Source organism: Tursiops truncatus, chromosome 1 (genome assembly GCF_011762595.2).
Source record: "Tursiops truncatus isolate mTurTru1 chromosome 1, mTurTru1.mat.Y, whole genome shotgun sequence".
In the NCBI taxonomy this organism is placed as follows: domain Eukaryota; kingdom Metazoa; phylum Chordata; class Mammalia; order Artiodactyla; family Delphinidae; genus Tursiops; species Tursiops truncatus.
The window spans coordinates 70,274,835-70,300,624 of NC_047034.1; the positions used below are offsets into that span (position 1 = coordinate 70,274,835).

General features: G+C 39.8%; 1 protein-coding gene across 4 annotated transcripts in view; it reads left to right on the top strand.

The window, feature by feature from the left end:
• LOC101317270 (Fc receptor-like protein 3) overlaps positions 1-25,790 on the top strand; it is a 41,235-nt gene that overhangs the window by 7,071 nt on the left and 8,374 nt on the right. Inside the window, exons 2-9 of one of the 4 annotated variants that reach the window (XM_033856852.2) lie at positions 11,510-11,676; positions 12,600-12,842; positions 13,363-13,614; positions 13,851-14,135; positions 15,160-15,447; positions 15,756-16,031; positions 21,818-22,096; positions 22,464-22,583. In XM_033856852.2, the coding sequence (XP_033712743.1) occupies positions 11,607-11,676; positions 12,600-12,842; positions 13,363-13,614; positions 13,851-14,135; positions 15,160-15,447; positions 15,756-16,031; positions 21,818-22,096; positions 22,464-22,583 (1,813 nt within the window). In that variant the 5' untranslated portion in view covers positions 11,510-11,606. The remainder of the gene's footprint in view (positions 1-11,509; positions 11,677-12,599; positions 12,843-13,362; positions 13,615-13,850; positions 14,136-15,159; positions 15,448-15,755; positions 16,032-21,817; positions 22,097-22,463; positions 22,584-25,790) is intronic. The other 3 variants (XM_033856856.2, XM_019932948.3, XM_033856868.2) reach the window with 3 other exon arrangements.

A 25,790-nucleotide genomic window follows, 5' to 3' on the forward strand; every position in this document is an offset into this window, starting at 1 on the left:
AGGAGTTTGAGAAGGATAGGTGTTAGCTCTTCTCTAAATTTTTGATAGAATTCGCCTGTGAAGCCATCTGGTCCTGGGCTTTTGTTTGTTGGAAGTTTTTTTTTTTTTTTTTCGGTATGTGGGCCTCACTGTTGTGGCCTCTCCCACTGTGGAGCACAGGCTCCGGATGCACAGGCTCAGTGGCCATGGCTCATAGGCCCAGCTGCTCCACGGCATGTGGGATCCTCCCGGACTGGGGCACGAACCCCATCCCCTGCATCAGCAGGCGGACTCCCAACCACTGTGTCACCAGGGAAACCCTGTTGGAAGATTTTTAATCACACTTTCAATTTCAGTGCTTGTGATTGGTTTGTTCATATTTTCTATTTCCTCCTGATTCAGTCTTGGCAGGTTGTGCATTTCTAAGAATTTGTCCATTTCTATCAGGTTGTCCATTTTATTGGCATAGAGTTGCTTGTAGTAATCTCTCATGATCTTTTGTATTTCTGCAGTGTCAGTTGTTACTTCTCCTTTTTCATTTCTAATTCTATTGATTTGAGTCTTCTTCCTTTTTTTCTTGATGAGTCTGGCTAATGGTTTATCAATTTTGTTTATCTTCTCAAAGAACCAGCTTTTAGTTTTATTGTTCTTTGTTATCATTTCCTTCATTTCTTTTTCATTTATTTCTGATCTGATTTTTATGATTTCTTTCCTTCTGCTAACTTTGGGGTTTTTTGGTCCTTCTTTCTCTAATTGCTTTAGGTGCAAGGTTAGGTTGTTTATTCTAGATGTTTCCTGTTTCTTAAGGTAGGATTGTATTGCTATAAAATTCCCTCTTAGAACTGCTTTTGCTGCATCTCATAGGTTTTTGGTTGTCGTGTCTCCATTGTCATTTGTTTCTAGGTAGTTTTTTATTTCCTCTTTGATTTCTTCAGTGATCACTTCGTTATTAAGTAGTGTATTGTTTAGCCTCCATGTGTTTGTATTTTTTACAGATCTTTTCCTGTAATTGATATCTAGTCTCATAGTGTTGTGGTCGGAAAAGACACTTGATACAATTTCAATTTTCTTAAATTTACCAAGGCTTGATTTGTGACCCAAGATATGAGTCCTGGAGAATGCTCCATGAGCACTTGAGAAAAATGTGTATTCTGTTGTTTTTGGATGGAATGTCCTATAAATATCAGTTAAGTCCATCTTGGATAATGTATAATTTAAAGCTTGTGTTTCCTTATTTATTTTCATTTTGGATGATCTGTTCATTGGTGAAAGTGGGGTGTTAAAGTTCCCTACTATGAATGTGTTACTGTTGATTTCCCCTTTTATGGCTGTTAGTATTTGCCTTATGTATTGAGGTGCTCCTATGTTGGGTGCATAAATATTTACAATTGTTATATCTTCTTCTTGGATTGATCCCTTGATCATTATGTAGTGTCCTTCTTTGTCTCTTCTAATAGTCTTTATTTTAAAGTCTATTTTGTCTGATATGAGAATTGCTACTCCAGCTTTCTTTTGGTTTCCATTTGTATGAAATATATTTTTCCATCCCCTTACTTTCAGTCTGTATGTGTCTCTAGGTCTGAAGTGGGTCTCTTGTAGACAGCATATATATGGGTCTTGTTTTTGTATCCATTCAGCCAATCTGTGTCTTTTAGTGGGAGCATTTAGTCCATTTACATTTAAGGTAATTATCAATATGTATGTCCCTATTCCCATTTTCTTAATCGTTTTGGGTTTGTTATTGTAGTTCTTTCCTTCTCTTGTGTTTCTTGCCTAGAAAAGTTCCTTTCTTATTTGTTGCAAAGCTGGTTTGGTGGTGCTGAACTCTCTCAGCTTTTGCTTGTCTGTAAAGGTTTTTATTTCTCCATCAAATCTGAATGAGATCTTTGCTTGGTAGAGTAATCTTGGTTGCAGGTTTTTCTCCTTCATCACTTTAAATATGTCCTGCCAGTCCCTTCTGACTTGCAGAGTTTCTGCTGAAAGATCAGCTGTTAACCTTATGGGGATTCCCTTGTGTGTTATTTGTTGCTTTTCCCTTGCTACTTTTAATATGTTTTCTTTGTATTTAATTTTTGACAGTTTGATTAATATGTGTCTTGGCGTATTTCTCCTTGGATTTATCCTGTATGGGACTCTCTGTGCTTCCTGGATTTGGTTAACTATTTCCTTTTCCATATTAGGGAATTTTCAACTATAATCTCTTCAAATATTTTCTCAGTCCCTTTCTTTTTCTCTTCTTCTTCTGGAACCCCTATAATTCGAATGTTGGTGTGTTTAATGTTGTCCCAGAGGTCTCTGAGACTTTCCTCAGTTCTTTTCATTCTTTTTTCTTTATTCTGCTCTGCAGTAGTTATTCCCACTATTTTATCTTCCAGATCACTTATCCATTCTTCTGCCTCAGTTATTCTGCTATTGATCCCATCTAGAGTATTTTTTCATTTCATTTATTGTGTTGTTCATCATTGTTTGTTTCATCTTTAGTTCTTCTAGGTCCTTGTTAAATGTTTCTTGCATTTTGTCCATTCTAGTTCCAAGATTTTGGATCATCTTTACTAACATTATTCTGAATTCTTTTTCAGGTAGACTGCCTATTTCCTCTTCATTTGTTAGGTCTGGTGGGTTTTTATCTTGCTCCTTCATCTGCTGTGTGTTTTTCTGTCTTCTCATTTTGCTTATCTTACTGTGTTTGGGGTCTCCTTTTTGTAGACCACAGGTTCGTAGTTCCCATTTTTTTTGGTGTCTGTCCCCAGTGGCTAAGGTTGCTTCAGTGGGTTGTGTAAGCTTCCTCGTGGAGGGGACTAGTGCCTGTGTTCTGGTGGATGAGGTTGGATCTTGTCTTTCTGGTGGGCAGGTCCACGTCTGGTGGTGTGTTTTGGGGTGTCTGTGGCCTTATTATGATTTTAGGCAGTCTCTCTGCTAATGGGTGAGGTTGTGTTCGTGTTTTGTTAGTTGTTTGGCATAGGGTGTCCAGCATTGTAGCTTGCTGGTTGTTGAGTGAAGCTGGGTGCTGGTGTTGAGATGGAGATCTCTGGGAGATTTTTGCTGTTTGATATTTTGTGGAGCTTGGAGGTCTCTTGTGGACTAGTGTCCTGAAGTTGGCTCTCCCACCTCTGAGGCACAGCACTGACTCCTGGCTGGAGCACCAAGAGCCTTTCATCTACACAGCTCAGAATAAAAAGGAGAAAAAGTAGAAAGAAAAGAAGAAAGAAAAGAAAGAAGGAAAGAAAGGAAGGAAGGAAGGAAGGAAGGAAGAGAGAAAGAAAAAAGAAAGAAAGGAGGAAGGGAGGGAAGGAGGAAAGAAGGAAGGAGGGAAGGAGGGAATGAAGGAAAGAAAGAAGATAAAATAAAATAAAGTAAGATAAAATAAAGTTATTAAAATAAAAAATAATTATTAAGAAAAAATTTTTTCTTTTTTAAAAACAAGAAGAAAAAAAAAAAAAACGGACGGATAGAACCTTAGGACAAATGGTGGAAGCAAAGCTATACAGAGAAAATCTCACACAGAAGCATACACATACACACTCACAAAAAGAGGAAAAGGGGAAAAAATAATAAATTTTGCTCTCAAAGTCCACCTCCTCAATTTGAGATGATTTGTTGTCTATTCATGTATTCCACAGATGCAGGGTACATCAAGTTGATTGTGGAGCTTTAATCCGCTGCTTCTGAGGCTGCTGGGAGAGATTTCCCTTTCTCTTCTTTGTTCTCACAGCTCCCAGGGGTTCAGCTTTGGATTGGGCCCCGCCTCTGTGTGTAGGTCGCTGGAGGGCGTCTGTTTTTCCGCTCAGACAGGACGGGGTTAAAGGAGCCACTGATTGGGGGGCTCTGGCTCACTCAGGCCGGGGGAAGGGAGGGGCACGGAGTGCGGGGCGAGCCTGCGGCGTCAGAGGCCGGCATGACGTTGCACCAGCCTGAGGCGCGCCGTGCGTTCTCCCGGGAGAGTTGTCCCTGGATCCCGGGACCCTGGCAGTGGCGGGCTGCACAGACTCCCCAGTAGGGGTGTGTGGATAGTGACCTGTGTTCGCACACAGTCTTCTTGGTGGCGGCAGCAGCGGCCTTAGCGAATTATGTCTGTCTCTGGGGTCCGCACTTTTAGCCGTGGCTCGCTCCCGTCTCTGGAGCTCCTTTAAGCAGCATTCTTAATCCCCTCTCCTCACGCACCATGAAACAAAGAGGGAAGGAAACGTTTCTTGCCTCTTCGGCAGGTCCAGACTTTTCCCCAGACTCCCTCCCGGCTAGCCGTGGTGCACTAACCCCCTGCAGGCTGTGTTCACGCCGCCAACCCCAGTCCTCTCCCTGCGCTTCGACCAAAGCCCGAGCCTCAGCTCGCAGCCCCGCCCGCCCCGGCGGGTGAGCAGACAAGCCTCTCGGGCTGATGAATGCTGGTCGGCACCGATCCTCTGTGTGGGAATCTCCGCTTTGCCCTTCGCACCCCTGTTGCTGCACTCTCCTCCGCGGCCCCGAAGCTTTCCCCCTCCGTCACCCGCAGTCTCCGTCCGCGAAGGGGCTTCCTAGTGTGTGGAAACCTTTCCTCCCTCACAGCTCCCTCCCACTGGCGCAGGTCCCGTCCCTATCCTTTTGTCTCTGTTTATTCTTTTTTCTTTTGCCCTACCCAGGTACGTGGGGACTTTCTTGCCTTTTGGGAGGTCTGAGGTCTTCTGCCAGCATTCAGTAGGTGTTCTGTAGGAGTTGTTCCACATGTAGATGTATTTCTGGTGTATCTGTGGGGAGGAAGGTGATCTCCGCGTCTTACTCTTCCGCCATCTTCCCCTCGTTCCTTGTTTAGTTTTTATTTATTTATTTATTTTTTAGATAGGTAAGAAGTGGATTTATTTATTTACTTTTAATTTTTTGATTAATTTTTATTGGAGTATAGTTGATTTACAATGTTGTGTTAGTTTCTATTGTACAGCAAAGTGAATCAGCTATACACATACATATATCCCCTCTTTTTTGGATTTCCTTCCCATTTAGATCACCACAGTGCATTAAGTAGAGTCCCTGTGCTATACAGTATGTTCTCATTAGTTGTCTATTTTATACATAGCGTCAGTAGTGTATATGTGTCAATCCCAATCTCCCAATTCCTCCCACCCCCACCCCTTTCCCCCTTGGTATCCATACATTTGTTCTCTACGTCTCTCTTCTTTGCAAATAAGATAATCTATACAATTTTTCTAGATCCCACATATATGCATTAATATACGGTATTTGTTTTTCTCTTTTTCATTTACTTCACTGTGTATGACACTCTCTAGGTCCATCCACGTGTCTACAAATGACCCAGTTTCATTCCTTTTTATGGCTGAGTTTATTTAGAGAGATACACTTTCCATAGGCAGAATGCTATTCGCGTCTCAAAAGGCAAGACGGCCCTGGGAGAAACACACACCACAGACAGAATGTGGGCCATCTCAGAAGGCAAGAGCACCAACAGTTTGAGTTTTATTGATAAAAGGCCTCTTTTTTCCTTTTTTCCCTCTTCAGCTTCAGGTTCAATCTGATTGAGCTAATTAGGCTCAGTCTCAGGTCACTGTGGGCTGTATTTACATTTCTGATTTGTAGATTGGCAAGACAAAGACAGTTGCTTTTAATTCCCCAAAGAACTGGTCTGCTGCCTAAATGATATTAAAAGATTGATTTGCCCAATTACATTTTCTTTCATTTGTTTTTTTAATATCAGCAAGAAGATTTTCCACTAAACTGGAAATCAAGAGTTCTATGTTCTAGAACTTTGGGATTCAATTTATCATACCTTCAAAAATTTATGCACAAGGTATTCTACAAAGACCCTCTTTGTGCATGCACAAATTAAACAGAGCAATTTACCCTAGAGGCAAAAAATATTTATTATTGCTTTTATTACTCCCTGAATTTTGGGGCCCAGTTTTTACTTTATACTGTGTGGGCGCAGGTAACTATATTGGTTTCTTTCTTTTTTTAAAAAATCAACTTTTAATTAAATTAATTATTTATTTTGGTTGCACCGAGTCTTAGTTGCAGCTCTCCAGCTCCTTAGTTGTGGCATGCAAACTCTTAGTTGCAGCATGCATGTGGGCTCTAGTTCCCTGACCAGGGATCGAACCCATTTCCCCTGCATTGGAAAGTGGATTCTTAACCACTGTGCCACCTGGGAAGTCCCTATTGGTTTCTTTTAGTATGTTTAATTAATACTGCCTAAGGGGCAGATTTATATGCCCTGTCTTATAATACCAGTCAGGGGAAGCATTCCTCATAGAGATGTAATGTCTATCCCACAGTACAATTAGACAAAAGAGATGTAACCATCTTATATAAATCCCATTCAAATACACCAGTTTTTATAAGATTTTATTTCAAATTTATAACTCTTGTACCTTTAACTTAAGCCTCCATTAGGACCCCATCAACAAGTCTTGGTCTTACAAGGAGTCCAGAAACTTTCCTTTTTATCCCCTGGCCATTTTATCCATTTTTGTATATAAAGCTTTGGGGTCCCCAGTGAGGGGTCAAGCCAAGGGACACAGGCCCTTTTGTCAATCTTAACTTCATTAATTGATCTCACTGTTGTCCCAAGCAAATGCTAGTCAGGTATCTCAGTGTAATTTTCTTCCAGCCTTTAAATTTTGTTTCAAAATAGGGGTTAATAGAGTGCACTTTAATGTTGGGGGGACTAATTGGGGGGTCCCTTTGGTCTATCCAACCCCAGGTAGTCAAAACTTTTGTTTTAATCCTATCAAAATCCATTTTATTTATCCCATTTCCTAATAATCATCTAAAGATTTCCATTCTGTTGGGATAAGTCCCTTTAAATTTTTCACTTCGTTGGGAAGAAGTCTCTTGACTTTCCCCTCAGTTTCTTCTTATTCTCCTGTTAATCAACCTAATTAACATTAATTAAGCTAATGTTTTTATTAGCATCTGCAAGAACCATTGAAGGGAAGCTGAGACCACAAATAAGGCTTCCTAAAACAGTTTTTATTTGTTAGTTTTAAACTAAGGGAGGTTTTTTTTTGTTTTGTATTTTTGTTTTTGTTTTTTTTTTTTTTGCAGTACGCGGGCCTCTCACTGTTGTGGCCTCTCCCGTTGCGGAGCACAGGCTCTGGGCACACAGGCTCAGCGGCCATGGCTCACGGGCCCAGCCACTCCGCAGCATGTGGGATCTTCCCGGACCGGGGCACGAACCCCTGTCCCCTGCATCGGCAGGTGGACTCTCAACCACTGCGCCACCAGGGAAGCCCTTAAACTAAGGGAGTTTTTAAGGTTACCTGTTTTACTTATGTATGTATATATATATTTTGCATCTACCTTTTAATTTGGTATTTTCATAGGCACCAATAAAACAGCTGTTTAAAATGAGAGCTCTCTAAAAATTTAGCAATTTAGAAGTTTCTCCAATTTAAAGAATCCAATGTCTGGCCATTGATGAATAGTATCTTAATAGCAACTCAAACCAATAAGACGCAAGAGGCAACCCCACAAGAGAGCGCAAAGAATGCAGCCTTCTTAAAATACAGAAAGTTTACTCCCCATAATAGTCTAAGAAACTAAAGGTCTTTTTTGTGCAGGTAGACACAACAAAGGTTGAGATGACAAGGCCCCTTATGGGCTGGGACTCCTTATAACAAATTTTCCTGAGAGCTGGCATAGCCAGACGAGATGACTGCTTGGAATCCCAATCTATTCAGCTGGCTGCCAAATGTACACCATATGTGTACCTTCTGGATGGCAAAGACCAAGCTCTCGAAACACGGAAGAAAATGCCTAAGAAGATCAGATATAACATTTACATCTCAAAAGCACAGGGAGCGAAATGCAAGTTCCTCCTAGAAGGGCTTTTGTTCCTTTAAGGTCAAAATTTTGAAAAGATGTTTTATCAAGCTGGCTTTCTTCTAATCATTTTTAGAATGTCAAAAGAACCCTATCTTGGCCATTTTAGGGCAAGATTTCCTTTAATTCCCAATTAAACAAGTATTCAATATTTGTAAGTATAAATTCCATATGTACATAAACATGGCTGGAGTGTTAGTTGGAGGCTGGCTTTCTGATGCCCTTCATTTTACCCAGCCCAGAGGCTCAGTGTCTTTCAACTGAATAAATCCTTGTATCTTTTAACCAGGCTCCTCCAGTATCTTTAAACTGGGGTGGAGGTGATTTTGGAGAGGCAGAAGTGAGTGGTGGCATGAAGCAAGATCTTAATTCCCTGCCCAGGAATTGAACCCGGGTAGCCTGGATGAAAACCAGGAATCATAGCCACCACACCCCATGGCTCTTGCCCCCAGTGAAAAATGCATTTCTCATGGAGGTAAAAACTGTAAAAACAGGTACAAAGTTTATTATTAGAGACATAGCACAAGTGGGAGACAATACAGAGAAACAGTTTGTTTAGCAAGGCAGAGATGCACGCCCCGAGAGAAAGAGTGTGGGCATCCTCCCTAAGGAGAAGAAGAGTGATAAAGAGGCAGTTAAGTCGTTTATATAGGGCAGTTCTTCCGGGTCTTTGTTTACCTTTGGCCAATTATCTGGCTTCTTTTTCCACACCTGACCTGCCCTAGGACCCTCCCCAACATGTGTGTGCAACATTTTTCCAAGTTGGATTTCAGCCCAAAGGCCTATGGGGTGGCCTTAGCATCACATATTATGGGGTGGTGAGCCCTCCTTTTTGACCCTCAAGGAGACTTTCTGCCCATGTGCAATGTGTCCCTTGCCCCAAGAAGGGGAAATATGTGACCTCTTGACCCTTTACTCAAACAAGGTTTAGCCCCTCTCTGTTCCAGCCATGACTGTTATCTTAAGGTGGCCCTGAGCAAGGGCAGCCAGGGAGGGGAACACAGGATGCTGGAACCCAGCAGATCCTCTCCTGTTATTCAGCTGTACACACCCTGCATGCGTACACGTGCACACACAAACACACTTGCACGCATGTACACATGAACAGAACTGAACACAGAGTGAAGACTCCCAGCCCGGGCGGCGTGTGGTTGGGCTTGTCAGATCACCCCTCAGCTTTTGAAGGTATCCACAGGAGATGAAGCCTGGCTATTTACACTGTCTCTGTCATTGCTTCCATTTCGGAGAGCAAACAGGAGACTGATTTTCAATGTCTAACCTGGAGGCCATCTATCTCCTGTCCCAGGAAATGCAAACGGGAGTCTAGCTGTAAGTGTCCAGCCCGAAGCCCATGTTTTCCTCCCTCATGAAATGTAAAGAGGCCAGTTGTAAATGTTTAACATGCGGCCCATCTATCTCCTGGCTCAGGGGGAGGGGAGACAAATCCCATTATACACCACAAAATAGAACTAACTCAGGATCATCAACCAATAATTGGGAGATCCTACAAACAATAAATGCTGGAGAGGGTGTGGAGAAAAGGGAACCTCTTGCACTGTTGGTGGGAATGTAAATTGATACAGCCACTATGGAGAACAGTATGGAGGTTCCTTAAAAAACTACAAATAGAACTACCATATGACCCAGCAATCCCACTACTGGGCATATACCCTGAGAAAACCATAATTCAAAAAGAGTCATGTACCAAAAATGTTCATTGCAGCTCTATTTACAATAGCCAGGGCATGGAAGCAACCTAAGTGCCCATCAACAGATGAATGGATAAAGAAGATGTGGCACATATATACAATGGAATATTACTCAGCCATAAAAAGGAACAAAACTGAGTTATTTGTAGTGAGGTGGATGGACCTAGAGACTGTCATACAGAGTGAAGTAAGTCAGAAAGAGAAAAACAAATACCATATGCTAACACATATATATGGAATCTAAAAAAAAAAGAAAAAAATAGTCAGAAGAACTTAGGGGCAAGATGGGAATAAAGATGCAGACCTACTAGAGAATGGACTTGAGGATACGGGGAGGGGCAAGGGTAAGCTGGGACAAAGTGAGAGAGTGGCATGCACATATATACACTAGCAAACGTAAAATAGATAGCTAGTGGGAAGCAGCCGCATAGCACAGGGAGATCAGCTCAGTGCTTTGTGACCACCTAGAGGGGTGGGATAAGGAGGGTGGGAGGGAGATACAAGAGGGAAGAGATATGGGGACATATGGATATGTATAACTGATTCACTTTGTTATAAAGCAGAAACTAACACACCACTGTAAAGCAATTATACTCTAATAAAGATGTTAAAAAAAAGAATATATGAAACATTATGCTGGGACTCTATAAAGCCATGGACATTATATCATGATTATATGTTTAAGTAGCTGAAAGTCATTTGTAGTCTTAATATGCATGGATGATATAATAAAGGACATGATGAACATGGGCCTTAAACCAAAATAATAATAATTGTGAGATCCGAGAACCAGGAGAGACTCACCCAAATTTGTCTAAACTCATGGAAGAGGCAAATGGGCACAAGAGGCTCTTGCTGGTACCAAGGCTCCTGATCCTCAGGCAAAGGAGTGAAGTCTGCTCTGGGTCCCTTTGTGGTCACCGAAACTATTGACTGAAAGAAAACTGCACAATGTGAAATCTGAGTTAAGTTTTATTTGGGGAAATTATTGAAGACTATAGCCCAGAAGACAACCTCTCAGATAGCTCTGAGGAACTGCTCTGAAGAGGTAAGGGAGGAGCCAGGATATATATAAACTTTTTGCTGGTAAAACATGTAGTCAAGCATCAAAAGATTACTGCTAATCACAAAGAAGAGAAATCTCACCGATTTTAGTGCTTTTCTCTGTATGGGAAGATGCCACAATCTGGGGTCATTTGAAACTTTCCCTTAGATATGCATCTTAACTGTCTAAGGGCCAATATATCCAAAGCCCAGAATGTTTCCTGTCTTTCTTCATCCTGAATTCCTCAGAGTACACTGTCTGTGGGCAACTACAATGGCTAATAGCTTGATCATTGTAGAACTGGAATGGCAGGCAACACTTTTTTCTTTACACAAGAGATGAAGAATGAGCAGAGCTGGGTCCCAGGAAAACCAAAGCCAACAGAGCAAACCAAGTATATTACCCTTGATTCTTCAACCATTTCTTTTTCATCTCATAGGAAGCTTGGATGTTTCTTTCCACCAAACCCCTTCTAAATCCCTCACATAAACAATATTTTTCAAAATTCAGTTGAGTAAGGGAAGATCTACTGAGAAATATGACCCCGCTGCCTGAGACTTTAAGCCAGTATTTAGCCAGAGATTGAAAAAGTAGGAGGAACAGTACCCAAGTAATGAGGGGAGGAGAAACCATTTCTCCAAGGCCTTTTCTGTCTCTACATGGCTGAGTTCAGCCTAGGGAAGACAGGGGGGAATGAACTATGAAGCTGCTATGTATTAAATAGCAAAGAGAAAAGTCAGGATTGTGGGTACAAGTCATTCATATTTATACAATAAATTATAGGCTATTCTTTTTTGTTTCTTTGTTTGGGGACTATGGGTATCATAGAATGGGGGCAAAGAAATGGGAAGGAAAAACCGAAGAAGTGGTTGTGGCTGGGTTGTTGGAACACTTCTCAAATTGCATAAGTGAAAAGGTTTGAAAAACTTTACTCTGTGCTAACCTTTAAATCTTGGCTCCCTCACAGCTCCTGGAAGAGATCAATCAGGTCAGTTTTCCCTTTTCTCTGTTCCTCCTGGTCTCCGGGCATTGGTCCTCCCAGCCAGCACTGCCTGTACCCATAAATGAGGCCTGTGGTGATGTGCCAACATCAGTGGTATTGCTACTCCGAGGTCACACCTGTTGCATTAGTGGGTGAGCAGGCTCTCCTCTGACTTCTCCAGTCTTCAGTTCTTTCCCTATTACTGAATGCCACAGTGCGGAGGGGAAGGAAATATTTGCAGGAGGAAAGGCAGAGGCAGGAGGCTGATATTGAGAGAAACTCAAATCTGATCTCCTCTATTCCCTAAGACCCCTCTGTATGTCCAAGCTGGTGCCACTATCAAAGAACATAGAAATATCTCCTATTCACAGTGGAAAATGCTAGAGCCAAATCTTTATACATCTCCAAAAGAAGCTCATGTCACTACACTGTTTCAATTTCTGGTCCCATTGGTTAGTTGCAATTACATATACAAATATGATTATGCAAGCAGTCCATGCCCCTTTGTTCAAATTTTTTATATCCTGTATCAATTACTGATTATACTCACCTTAGGCGGAGAGTAGAAAAATGTTGCCTTCCCCATAGACTCTCAAATTAAGCAAAGTTTAAAAGAATTGTAAGTGAAACAAATCTTGTTCATTAGATATTAATAACCAAGTAGGTACTGGTTTTTCAGAGTCTAGAAACTGCTTCTGAGGTATATACAACCCAGGCTGACTTTTACCTTGACAGGAAGGTATAGGACAAGAGCACTTCAGAATCAGCCCACCTTCAGAGGCCCTCACAGTGTTTGCCTAACTACAAATCATGTCTCCTGAACTTTTCTGAGCCCATACCAGGAACCTGAGACCTATCCCGCATGACACCTACCCACCCACTGCTACTAGGCAAAAAATGACAAAGAACAGATTCTGTCCCAGGCAGTTCCCCAAGTTGTGTCTGCTCCATTTCCAGCCCTAGTCCTAATAGGAATTAGCCCAGAAAAACTCCTAGTTGCAGCTGGGCCTTTCCTTACGCCCCACCCACCTCTCATTCACCTTTACCTGCCTTCGTCTTTCCATTTCCTATTCAGGAGTAACTCCAAAAGCTTTTCTTCTCCTCAATCCTCCATGGTCTACAAACTTCAAAAATGACAGAGTGACTCTCACATGCAGAGATTCCCTTTCTCCAGCCCAAGGAGACATATCTTGGTATCATGATGATCATTTGTTGGATAATAAATCTGAAGAGATCCAAATACACAAGACTGGATATTACAAATGCAAGACTCGAAGATCCTCTCCCAGTGACCCCGTACATATGGATTTTTTATCTGGTGAGGAAAGAAAGGAGAGAGTCTCTGAAATTAAACCACTGGGCAGCATGTCTAAGGGCTACGCTAATGCAGGGAGCCTAGGCAGGGCTGTAAACAGGCATGAGGATATTTGATGTATTGACCCCAGTGGGGAAAATAAGGAGATAGGACAGCAACAGAATGCTGCCTTGTCCATCCTCTCCATCCAGAGAAGTATTGGTAAGTATTGGTAAGAAGTATTGGTAAGTATTGGTAAGTATGGGGGAAGTCACCAGGAAAAAGGGACTTGGGTCTGAAGAAATGTATGGTATAAAACTTCTCTTTTAACAATATGTATGAGGATTTCTTAAGGATATTTTCTGGAAATTAGTTCATTATCCTAGGACAAGGGAGAACTGGGTTTTGGGATCATGTGGAAATGTTGATGGAGGACAGTTGCAGGTATGTATAGGACTGCAGCTCTTTCTTCATGGGCAGAAATGAGAGTTTGAAGAAACAAGCTTCAGGAAATAAATTGATTGCATTCCTCCACTCTTTGCAGACAGACTGATCATCCAGGCTCCACACCCTGTCTTTGAAGGAGATGATGTTGTTCTGAGATGCCAGGGGAAAGAAGCAACAATTGAAACAGTTTTATACAAAAATAAAAAAGAAATTAGGAAGAGTTATATATCAAACTTCACACTAAATTCAGTCTCCAGGGACAATGGCAAATATCATTGTACTGCTTCTAGGAAAAACCTTTGGGGAATAAAGAGAGACATTTCAAAACCTCTAACAATTCAAGTTCAAGGTAATGGATGCCCTCCTGTGCGTAATAGGACTTGGCAGGGAAACTGTGTGAGGATTTAGGGAGGGGCTCATCAGTGGGGATTTCATGAAAATCCTCCAGTCATGGGAGGGAGATGGGAAGTGGTTCCACCTACTTGGGTCTCTGTGTTCTGATAGCTGGTGCTGAAAGCACACGTGCATCTTTCCAGGAGCCCTGAGCCTCACTACCTTGGGAACTGTGTTTGTTCTTCTCTCTAGAGCTGTTTCCCCCTCCTGTGCTGACAGCCAGACCCTCCCAGCCCATAGAGGGGAGACCGGTGACTCTGAAATGTGAGACTTGGCTCCCTCCACAGCGGTCATACATTCAGCTTCAATTCTGCTTCTTCAGAGAAGAGCAGGCCTTGGGATCAGGCTGGAGCAGCTCCCCAGAGCTCAATTTACCTACCATGTGGAGTGAAGACTCAGGGTCTTACTGGTGCCAGGCAGAGACAGTGACTCACCATGTCAGGAAAAGAAGCTTGAGATCCCAGATACATGTGCAGAGTGAGTGTCTGTGGGGCTGCACTTCCAGAGTCAGAGCTGGGGAGAGGAGAGGAGAGCAATGACATTTCCTGCTCCCTAGGACACTGAACATAACAGAGAGGAGAATTTCAGCTGTCCTGGTATCCTTCTCTCTTCAGGTTCAACACTGGCCTAATGTCCCTAGAACATTCTCTTCCATCTAACTCAGTTAATAACAGTTATTGATCAGTTACTGGGTCCCCAACCCTGTGGGGGGGGGGTGGTTACAGAGACTTACAGGATATGTCCTCTCAAGAGTCAACAGATAGGGCTTCCCTGGTGGCACAGTGGTTGAGAGTCCGCCTGCCGATGCAGGGGACACGGGTTCGTGCCCCGGTCCAGGAAGATCCCACATGCCGTGGAGCGGCTGGGCCCGTGAGCCATGGCCGCTGAGCCTGCGCATCCGGAGCCTGTGCTCCACGACAGGAGAGGCCATAACAGTGAGAGGCCCGCGTAGTGCAAAAAAAAAAAAAAGTCAACAGACACAGATGACCACATGCAGTCTTTAGAGGTCCCTATGCTGCTTCCGTTTGTTGACCTAAACATATTCCAAAATAAAAGTGGAAGACAAACATGAACTGGAATAATCAGAAAAGAATGTGGGAAGATGGAGGTGAGACTGGAGAAGAGTCTTGAAGGATAGGAAAGGGGTTTGAATTTCAGGATAGAAGTAATATTCTCAGGGTTCACTCTTATTTTGTGATCCATCAGCTCACCAAAGATTCCTTAGATATAAATGTAAATAAAATGTGACTGCGGTCAGCATTAGGTTTAAGAAGATCAGGAGCCTAGTCCCCACATTCCCCAAGAATGGGAACTGTTGTATGTGGTGGGAGGGGTGTTTCTGCCTTTATAATAACATGCACAATTAATTCCTTATTGCCCACTTTGGACCCCTGCTTATTGTACCTGCTGCTATGGGCTTGTTCGTGACAGAACCAGCCTTCTCCTTGACCCTGAAGTTTCTGCCATGAGAACCCTCATGTGTCATCTTGTGTCCTCCCAGGAGTCCCTGTGTCTGATGTAAATCTAGAGATCCGGCCCCCCGAGGGGCAGCTGATTGAAGGAGAAAATCTGCTCCTCATCTGCTCAGTAGCCAAGGGTACAGGGACTGTCACATTCTCCTGGCACAGAGAGGGCACAGTGAGAAGTTTGGGAACAAAGACCCAGCGTTCCTTGTCGGCAGAGCTGCAGATACTCACTGTGAAGGAGCATGATGCTGGGAGATACTACTGTGCAGCTGACAACATTCACGGTCCCATCCTCAGTAAACTGATTAAAGTCACACTGAGAAGTAAGTTCCCGATTCCTTCTATTCAGCCTCGGTTCACAAGCCAGGGTTTAGGCGTTCTATCAGCCATGAGGCTCTTTGGAAGAAGGCAAAGGAACAGAGTTGTGAAGATTTAGAAGCTAACCAAGGAATGGCAAAGATGACAAAAGTTGAAGATATTTTACTTGTGGAGAGGACCGTAGTGATGAAAACAAAATTATTTAGGATTACTTTTCATGGTTCAAGAGATATATCTATATTTAAGTTTCTTGAGTGGGGTTATGAGTCTGTCACAGCATCAGAGTCCTCTGACAGTCTACTATCTCTCTCAGTTCCAGTGTCTCGCCCTGTCCTCACTCTCAGGGCTCCTGGGGCCCAGATTGTGGTGGGGGACGTGATGGAGCTTCACTGTGAGGCCTGGAGAGGCTCTCCCCTGATCCTGTACCAATTTTATCATGATGGTGTCAGCCTGGGGAGCAGCTCAGTTCCCTCTGGAAGAGCATTCTTCAAATTCTCTCTGACTGCAGAACATTCTGGAAACTACTCCTGTGAGGCTGACAATGGCCTGGGGGTCCAGATCAGTGACAGAGTGACTCTCAGTGTCACAGGTTAGTAGGGGTGCCTGCAGCAATTACAGCCCAGAATAGACTGTGTCTTCTCTTTTGGGCTACTTGCTGGTGTGACATTCCAGCAGACTCCCCACTTTTTCTTCCTCTACCTGAGAGTCCTGGGATTCTTTCTTCTGACTCTACATTCAGGAACTTAGGCCATTCCTAATGGTTTTTCTGCATTTATCAAGATGGTCATATGATTTTTATTTTTTATTTTATTGATGTGATGTACCATGTTGATTGATTTGCAAATGTTGAACTACTCTTGCATACATGGAGTAAATCCCACGTGATCATGGTGTATGATCCTTTTAAAGTACTGTTGTATTCGGTTTGTTAATATTCTGTTGAGGATTTTTGCATCTATGTTACCTGATATATTGGCCTGTAATTTTCTTTTTTGTGTGTTGTCTTTGGTTTTGGTGTCAGGGTGATGTTAGCCTTGTAAAATAAGTTAGGAAGTATTCCCTTCTCTTCAGGTTTTTTGAATATTTTGAGAAAGATAGGATTTACAGCACCTTTGAATGTTTGGTAGAATTCACCTGTGAAGTTATCTGGTCCTGTACTTTTATTCTTGGGAGGTTTTTGATTTCTATTTCAGTCTCTTTCCTAGTGATTGGTCATTCAGATTTTATTTTTTTATGATTCAGTCTCAGAAGGTTGTGTGATTCTAAGAATTTGCCCATTTATTCTAGGTTGCTCAATTTGTTGGCATATAACTGTCCACAATATTCTTGTATAATCCTTTGTATTTCTGGGCATTCATTGTTATAGCTCCTCTTTCATTTCTGATTTTATTTATCAGAGCCTTCTCTCATTTTTCTTAGTGAGTCTAGCTAAAGGTTTGGCAATTTTGTCCATCTTTTAAAAGAATCAGGTCTTAGTTTTTATCAATATTTTCTATTTTCTTTTTAGTGTATATTTCATTTCTCTTTGAATCTTTATCATTTCCTTCCTCCTACTGACTTTTGGCTTCATTTGTTCTTCTTTTTCTAGTTCCTTTATGTGCAAAGTTAAATTTTGGTATGTCATATTTTCATTTTCATTTGTCTTCAGGTATTTTTTCAATTCACCTTTGATTTCTTGTTTGACCCAATAGTTGTTTAGCAGCTTGTTGTTTAGTCTCCACATATTTGTGATTTTCCAGCTTTCTTCTTGTGGTTGATCTCTAGTTTCATACCATTGTGAACAGGCAAGATGGTTGATATGATTTCAATCTTCTTAAATTCATTGAGACTTGTTTTGTATTCCAACATATGGTCTATTCTTGAGAAAGTTTCATGAGCACTTAAGAAGTATGTGTATTTTACTGCATTTGGATGGAATGTTCTGTATAAATTTATCAAGTCCATCTGGTCTAATGTATCTTTTAAGGCTGCTATTTCCTTGTTGACTTTCTTTCTGTATGATCTATCCATTAATAGTGGGGTGTTACAGTTCCCTACTATTATTGTGTTGCTGTCAATTTCTCCCTTTAGGTCTGTTAATAATTGCTTTGTATATTTTGGTGCTCCTATGTTACGTGCATATATATTTATCACTATTATGTCTTCTTGATGAATTGTCCCCTTTATCACAATTAATGTCCATTTTTGTCCTTTGTTATCTTTTTTGGCTTGAGGTCTATTTCTTCTGATATGAGCATGGCTATACCCACTTTTTTTTTTTATGGCTGCCATATGCATGGAGTATCATCTTCCATCCTTTCACTATGAGCCTATGTTTGTCTTTAAAGGTAATGTGAGTTTCTTGGAGACAGCATAGAATTGGGTCTTATTTTTTACTCCATATAGCCACTCTATGTCTTTTGATTGGTGAATTCAACCCATTTACATTTAAGGTTATTATTGATAAAGGAGAATTTAGTATTGCCATTTTACCTTTCATTTTCAGGTTGCTCTATATCTCCATTTTTTTCTTCCCCTTAAGTTTCTGCCTGCCATTTTGGTTTTGTGGTTTTTTATGATATTTTTCTCAGTTTCCCTTTTTTCATGTTTTGTATCTCTGTTCTAGACTTATATTTTGTGGTTACACTGAGGTTTGCATAAGACCTCTCCTAGATAAAATAGTCTGTTTTCTGCTGATAGAATCTTATCTTCATTTACCTATATGGGTTCCATCCTTTTCCTCTTCCCCTTTTATGTTTTTATTGTCTCAAATTATCTCTTTTTGTATTGTGAGTTTTATACCAAATTGAAGTAGCTATAGTTATTTTTCTGGCTTCCCCCCTTTTACCTTTATGCTATAATAAAGTGTTTAAAACCTATTCTGATAAAGAGCTGCAATTTTCTGATTCTGTCTATTTCAGTTTCCTCAAAGTTTTGTATACTTTTGCCTTTTTGTTTTTTGTAGAAGAGCTTCTTTCAACAATTCTTGTAAGCAGAACCAGTGTTGATGTATTCCCTCAACTTTCATTCATATGAGAAAGTCTTTGTTTCTCCTTCATATCTGAATAATAACTTTGCTGGAAAAAATATTCTTGGGTGACACTTTTTATCTCTCAGTATTTTGAGAATGTCATTCCATACCCTCTTGTCCTGTAGAATTTCTGTTGAGAAACCTGATGTTAGGCTCATGGAGATTCTTTTGTAGGTTACCATCCTTTTTTCCCCCAGGCTGCCTTAAAATTATTTCTTTGTGATTGACTTTTGACAATTTTAATATAACATGTCTTGTAAAAGGTATTTTTGCTTTGAAGTAATTAAGTGTTCTCTTAGCTTCATGGATTTGTATATCCAGTTTCTTTCCTAGGTTTGGGAAGTTCTCAGCTATTATTTATTTAAATATACTCTCTGTTCGCCTCTCCCTGTTTTCTCCTGGGACACCCCTTATACTAATGTTGCCTTTCCTAAAAGAGTCAGATAGGTCTTGGAGAATTCCCTCATTTTAAAATTATCTTATTTATCTCTCCTCTTATACTTGTATCATGTCTAGATTTCTATCTTGAGATCGCTAATTCTCTCTTTCATATAGTCTGATCTATTTCTAGTGCTTTCCAAGGCATTCTTCTCAACATTTATTCAGTTCTTCAATTCCAGAATTCCTGTTTGGCTCTTTTTTAGAGTTTTAATATCTCTGGTAAAGTATTTCTTTTGTTCATTAATTTTATTTCTGAGCTCATTAATCTGGCTTTCTGAGTGTTCTTGTAGCTTGTTGAGTTTCTGAATGACGACTATTTTGACTTTCTTTGAATTCTTTCTCAGTTAGATCACAATATTTCATGACTGTAAGTTTGGTTTCTGGAGAATTGCCAGTTTCTTTTTGTGGTACAGTGTTACTGTGATTCTTCATGGTACTTGATGGGTAGTTTCTCTGCTGGTGCACTTGATGTGGTGACAGTTAGATATCAGAGGCCTTTCTTTTGTTTTCCAGTAGGTGGTGGTATGGCATAAGTTTTTGGTTTCTCTTACCTAAGCTGCCTCTGGCTATGTTTGAGAGTAGTCACTTTCCATCCTCCCCTCTCTCTATAAGAAGTGTGGCTCTATTATCACTTCCTGTGCCTCCGGAGTTACTGCTGCTTTGCTCCTGAAGTGTTGCTGTTATCATCACCTGGTGCCCCAGGATTGTGGGCTGTTCTCTCGTGTCTGAGATCCCTTGAGTCATAGGCTCCACCAATGCAGGCAAAGCAAGGGGGTAGGGTGGGAGCTAGGGTCAGGCTGGCACCTATACCCTTTCTGATGTCATAAGGTTTGTGGACTCTGCCGTTGTGGGTTGAGGGGCAGGGGCTGGCGTCATGGGGCACTCATTAAAAAAATGAGTAAAGGACTTGAATAGACATTTCTCCAAAGAAGACATATAAATGGCTATTAGATACATGAAAAAAATGCTCAACATCACTCATTATTAGGGAAATGCAAACCAAAACTACAATGAAATACCACCTCATACTCATTAGGATGGGTACTATAAAAATAATAGAAAATAACAAGTGTTGGCTAGGATGTGGAGAAATTGGAATCCTTGTGTAATGTTGGTAGGAATGTAAAATGATGAAATCATTATTGAGAACACTATGGAGGTTCCTCGGAAAATTAAAAATAGAGCTACCATATGATACAGAAATTCCACTTCTAGGTATACATCCCCCAACGCTGAAAATATATTCTCAAAAAGATATTTGTACACGCGTGTACAGAGCAACATTACTCATAATAGTTAAAACATGGAAACAACCCAGTCCGTTTATCTGTTGATAACCCAATATCCATTATCAATAGATAAATGGATAAGCAAAGTGTGGTATGCACATAATATGAAATATTACTCAGACTTAAAAAGAAAGAAAATTATGCTACAACCTGGATGAATCTTGAGGTCATTATGCTAAGTGAAACAAACCAGTCAATAAAAGACAAATACTGTATGATCCCACTTATATAAGATGTTTAGGTTAGTCAAAATCATAGAAACAGAAAGCAGCCTGGTGCTTGTCACGGGGTGGGGAAATGGAGTATAGGGAGTTATTGTTTAACGGGTATAGAATTTCACTTTTACAAGGTAAAAAGTTATGGAGATGGATGGTGGTATTGGTTTCACAATGTCATGAAATTATTTAATACCACTTAACTGTACACTTAAAAAGTTTATGATGGAAAATGTTAAGTTATGAGCATTTTACGGCAATAAAAATTGGATAAAAATATATGAGGTGGTGACATGGGTGGAAAGGCACACTGAGATGTGCAAAGAATGTATAAAGCCTTACCCCTGAGACTCTTCGCATTTGGCCCAGGTCACTATATATTGTAAAGGATGTACAGAAGGGTGAATTATTCCCATTCAATGGATTGTCTCCATGTTCCCTCCCCTTTAGCCAATCTCAGATGCAAAGCAAAGCTTAAGATCCTTACCAAACTTCTCTTGCCAATGAAGCACACAGCTTATATCTAAAGCACTGCACACAGATTGGCTCATCCAGGTTCCCTCACAACTTAGCAGAATCAGCAATCTCACAGTTCATATTAATTAATTATTGATTAATAATTCCATATATTAATTAAAAACATAGTGATTTTCTGTTTTTCCTGGCTGTCCTATTTCTATAATCACAAAGTAAAATGGAAATCATATTGTTATTGCTGTGTCTGGATATTTTGGGGCCAATCTGGATCAATTTTGTCATCCACTCATTCACGAATTGTTGATGAACTATTACATGCCAAGACAAAGTTCCAGCAGCCGGAAATACAAAAATGAACAAACAGATATGTCCTCATCCTTATGAAACGTACATTCTATTAGAGGAATCAGATATACAACAATGATAGATGATAGATAGATAAATAAGAGAGAGATACATAGATACATAGATTGATAGATGTTAGTGTTAATGCTATGCAGAAAAATAAAGCAAGGTAACTGGGTAAAAGGTAATGAGGTCTTACTTCAGATAAGTGTGGAAGTCTAGGTTTAAAGCTAAGTCTCAGGAGTCAATCAATGATATGGAGAAACAAACCTTGCTTTTAGTTATTATTTCTATCAGTAATAGTAGCTAACATTTATCGAGCATTTTACATACATGATTCTTATTACCATAGCTTGTGATATAATTATTATTAGCTCCATTTTATGAAGGAATAAACTGAGACTTGGAGCTAGTAAAAAGTTTTTAAAACATCAAGATCACAGGGCTAATAAAGAGCAGAGATGGGATTTAAACTCAGGTTTTCCTGAATCCCAGGTCTATGTTCCTACTACTAAACTAAACTAAATATTTCCTTTATTAACTTATCTTGTACACATACTTAATTAAAGCTGCTCATGAACTATGTTGCTTCCCTCAGTTCCAGTGTCTCATCCTGTCTTCACCTTCCACCCTGCTGGGGCCCAGGCTATGGTGGGAGATGTGTTAGAGCTTCGCTGTGAGGCCCAAAGAGGCTCTCCCCCGATCCTGTACTCGTTTTATCACAAGAATGTCACCCTGGGGAGCATCTCGGACCCCTTTGGAGGAGGAGCATCCTTCAACCTCACTCTGATGGCAGAGCATTCTGGGAACTTCTCTTGTGGGGCTGACAATGGCCTGGGGGTCCAGCGCAGTGAGATGGTGACACTCAGCGTCACAGGTGGGTTGGTGGTACCTGGGCTATAGGTTACATTTATAAGCAATAAAATATTTCTCCAATAGACTGTAGAAATTCTCCCAGTGTCAAAGAGTTATTAACATGAAAACAAGGCTTGAAGTTTCTGGAGACTGGTACTGATTTCATGGGGGTGAGGGAGGGAAAAGGAATACATTTTAATGTTAGATTCTGGCAATCACTCTCATGTGCTATTATTTTGAAAATTACGAATTATACTGTAAATGATTCAAATTGAGAAATCAGAACCTGGCAAAACCTGTCCTAATATATAGCTAGCCCCCACATACATGTTTTTTGTCTAGATAAAAAATATTTGGCCCTGAACTCAAGTATAGGTCTCTTTACTTAGGGCCTTCCAGTAACAAAATAACGCTTATCACCAAGGGGGTCACTGCAGGACTGCTAAGTATCCTTGGCCTTGCTGCTACTGCTGCTCTGGTGTGTTACTTCAGGACCCAAAGGAATTCAGGTGAGTGACTATATCTTACTCTTTGATGTTGTGACTTTTGCCATTGCTGTAATAACTTGGACTTGTGTAGTACATCCTATAAAGGTCAATTATCCCTTTCCAAGTACTAAGCCCTCAGTTCTAATCACTGCCACTCTGTGGCAGTGACAAAAAGGTACAACAAATTTCTTAATGAAGTTACTACTCCATGTATTTAATTTGAGATTTAAATCAGAGAACAGAGTTTAGCTTCCATTTAAAAATTAGAAAGTTAAGTATTTACTGTTCCAACCCCAGTCCAAAGCTTACTGAAAACAAAAAGAAGGAAAAACAAAGTCCTCCACTTGTCACAACAACAAAAATAGACAATAGCCATAAGTACAAACCATAAACTCTGAGATATATTTGAAAAGCATATAAAGACAGTGATATTTGTTAGTAGATAAAATTAATAGATATTATGAGAATGAAATTAAAATTTTAATTTCTGATTGTTGCTAGTATATAGAAATTCAGTTGATTTTTGTACATTGATCTCATATCCTGCAACCTTGCTAAACACACTTATTAATTCTAGTATTAGTTTTGTAGGTTCCATCAGATTTTTCTGCATAGATGATCAAGTCATCTGGGAATAAAGATAATTTTACTCCTTACTTTCCAATCTGGATTCCTTTTATTTCTTTTTCTTGCCTTAATGGACTGGCTAGAACCTCCTGTACAATGTTGAATAGAAGTGTTGAGAATAGACCTACTTGTCTTGTTCTTGAACTTAAAGGGGGGAAAGTGTTTGGACTTTCACCACTGCATATGATAATATTAGCTGTGGATTTCTTGTAGCTGCTGTTTATTAGGCTGAAGAACTCTCTACTAATTGTAATTTGCTGACAGTTTTTACAGAAGAAATGACAAATGTTTTTTCTACATTGATTGAGATGATCATATGATTTTATTTTCTAGTCTAGTGATACAGGTTTTGGATTTTGAATGTTGAACTGGCTTTGCATTTCTGGGGTCAACCTCACTTGCTTATAATTTTTGAATTTGATTTGCTAAAATCTTTAAGAACGTTTGCACCTATGTTCATAAGGGATATTGATTTGGTAGTTTTATTTTCTTGTCATTTCTTTTTCTGGCTTGATGTCTAGGTAATACCCACTTAGTTATCACTTCCAGAATTCTTCATTCCTTTTTGTATATACATACATCCATATGGTATCATTCTCTCTCAGTTTGAAGGACTTCTTTTTAACATTTCTTGTACTATGGGTTTGTTTGTGAACTTGATTGACAGTGTTGCTGAAGTCTTCTATATCCTTTCTGATTTTCTTTTTACTTGATCTATCAGTTATTGAGAGAAGGGTATTGAAATCTTCAACAATATTTGTAAATGTTTCCATTTCTTCTTGCAATTCTATCACATGTTCTTCATGTATTTTGAAACTTTATTATTAGGTGCACAAATATTTATCATTGTTATGTGTTTTTGATGAAATGACCACATTATCCTTATGACCTTTTTATTCCTGTAGCATCATTTACTCTGAAATATTCTTTGACATTAATATATTAATATAAATAATGTTAGCATGATATTTCTTTTTTCTACCCTTTTAACTTATTTGTGCCTCTATTTTTTTTATTTTTTTTATTTTTGTGGTACGCAGGCCTCTCACTGTTGTGGCCTCTCCCGTTGTGGAGCACAGGCTCCAGATGCGCAGGCTCAGTGGCCATGGCTCATGGGCCCAGCCATTCCGCAGCATGTGGGATCTTCCCAGACCAGAGCACGAACCCGTGTCTCCTGCATTGGCAGGCGGACTCTCAACCACTGCGCCACCAGGGAAGCCCTGTGCCTCTATATTTAAAGTGTATTTTTATAGATAGCATATAGTTAACTTGGATTTTTTTAATCTAATATGGCAGTCTCTACCCTTTAATTTTAAAAATTTAGACCATTTAGATTAATGTGATTATTGATAGGGTTAGGTCCCTAAATCTATTATTTTGCTATTTGTTTTCTATTTGTCTCATCTGTTCTTTGTTTTCCGTTTCCTTTTATTTTCTACCCTCTTTTGGACCACTTGAGTATTTTTTATGATTCCATTTTATTTCCTTTTTTGGCTTATTATCTATATAACTCATTGCTTTGTTATTTTAGTGGTTGTTTTAGAGTGTATGGTATACATATCTAACTTATCACAGTCTACTTTCAAGTGACATTTTATCACTTCATGTATAGCATAAGAATCTTACCATTGTGTACTCCATTTCTCCCCTGCCTGTTACATTGCTATTTGTATTTTGTAAACAACTATCTTTTAAAGAAGTTTACATATAATTTTAAAATATTATACATTTACTTATAAAGTTACCACTTCCAATGTTCTTCATTCCTTTTTGTATATCCATATGTTCATCTGGTATCATTTTCTTTCCACCTAAAAGATTTCTTTTAACATTTCTTGTAGTATGGGTCTGCTGGTGGTGAATTATTTCAGCTTCTGTATGTCTGTAAAAGTCTCTGTTTTGCATTCATTTGTGAAATATATTTTTACTGGCATAGAATTCTGGGTTGAAAATTTTGTTTTCTTTCAATATTTTAAAGATGCTGTACTGTCTTCCTGTGTGCATGGTTTCTAACAAGAAATCTGTCATAATCCTTGCCTTTTTCTTATGTGATTGCTTTTATTTTTCTCTCTGAATGTTTTTTCATGGATCAGAAATCTTTGAGTGCATAGACTGTTTTATTCAGTGCTTTGGGTGCTTATAAGGTTTCAAGACTTTATATCTGGAATTACTAATCCTTTACTTTCTGTCTTTCTCTGTGGTGTAACATGAACTCTCTTTTTCTGTCAGAACAAATGGTTCTGTTTTCCTTTTTCAGGGCTCATATTGAAAATCAAGCAAATAAACAAATAATTGGGTCTCAATTTAATGAAAGCTTTACATACTTTCCTTAATGATAGTGGTTAAGCATTGTCTTCTGACTTCCACTTTCAGGTCAATCAATGAGCATCCATCCTTCCTCTTCTTTGTATAAAAAATGGCATCATCATTTTATGACTGATATTTAAAGCTACTTAATAGTTTCTTAAATAATATTACATATACAATTATGTGTGTAGCACTAACCCTGATAGTATTCATCATAAAATCTGTCATTCATGTAGAGTCTATTATATGCAATTTTATAGTGTCTAATTCTCTCAGTTTTTCAGTATGTACATT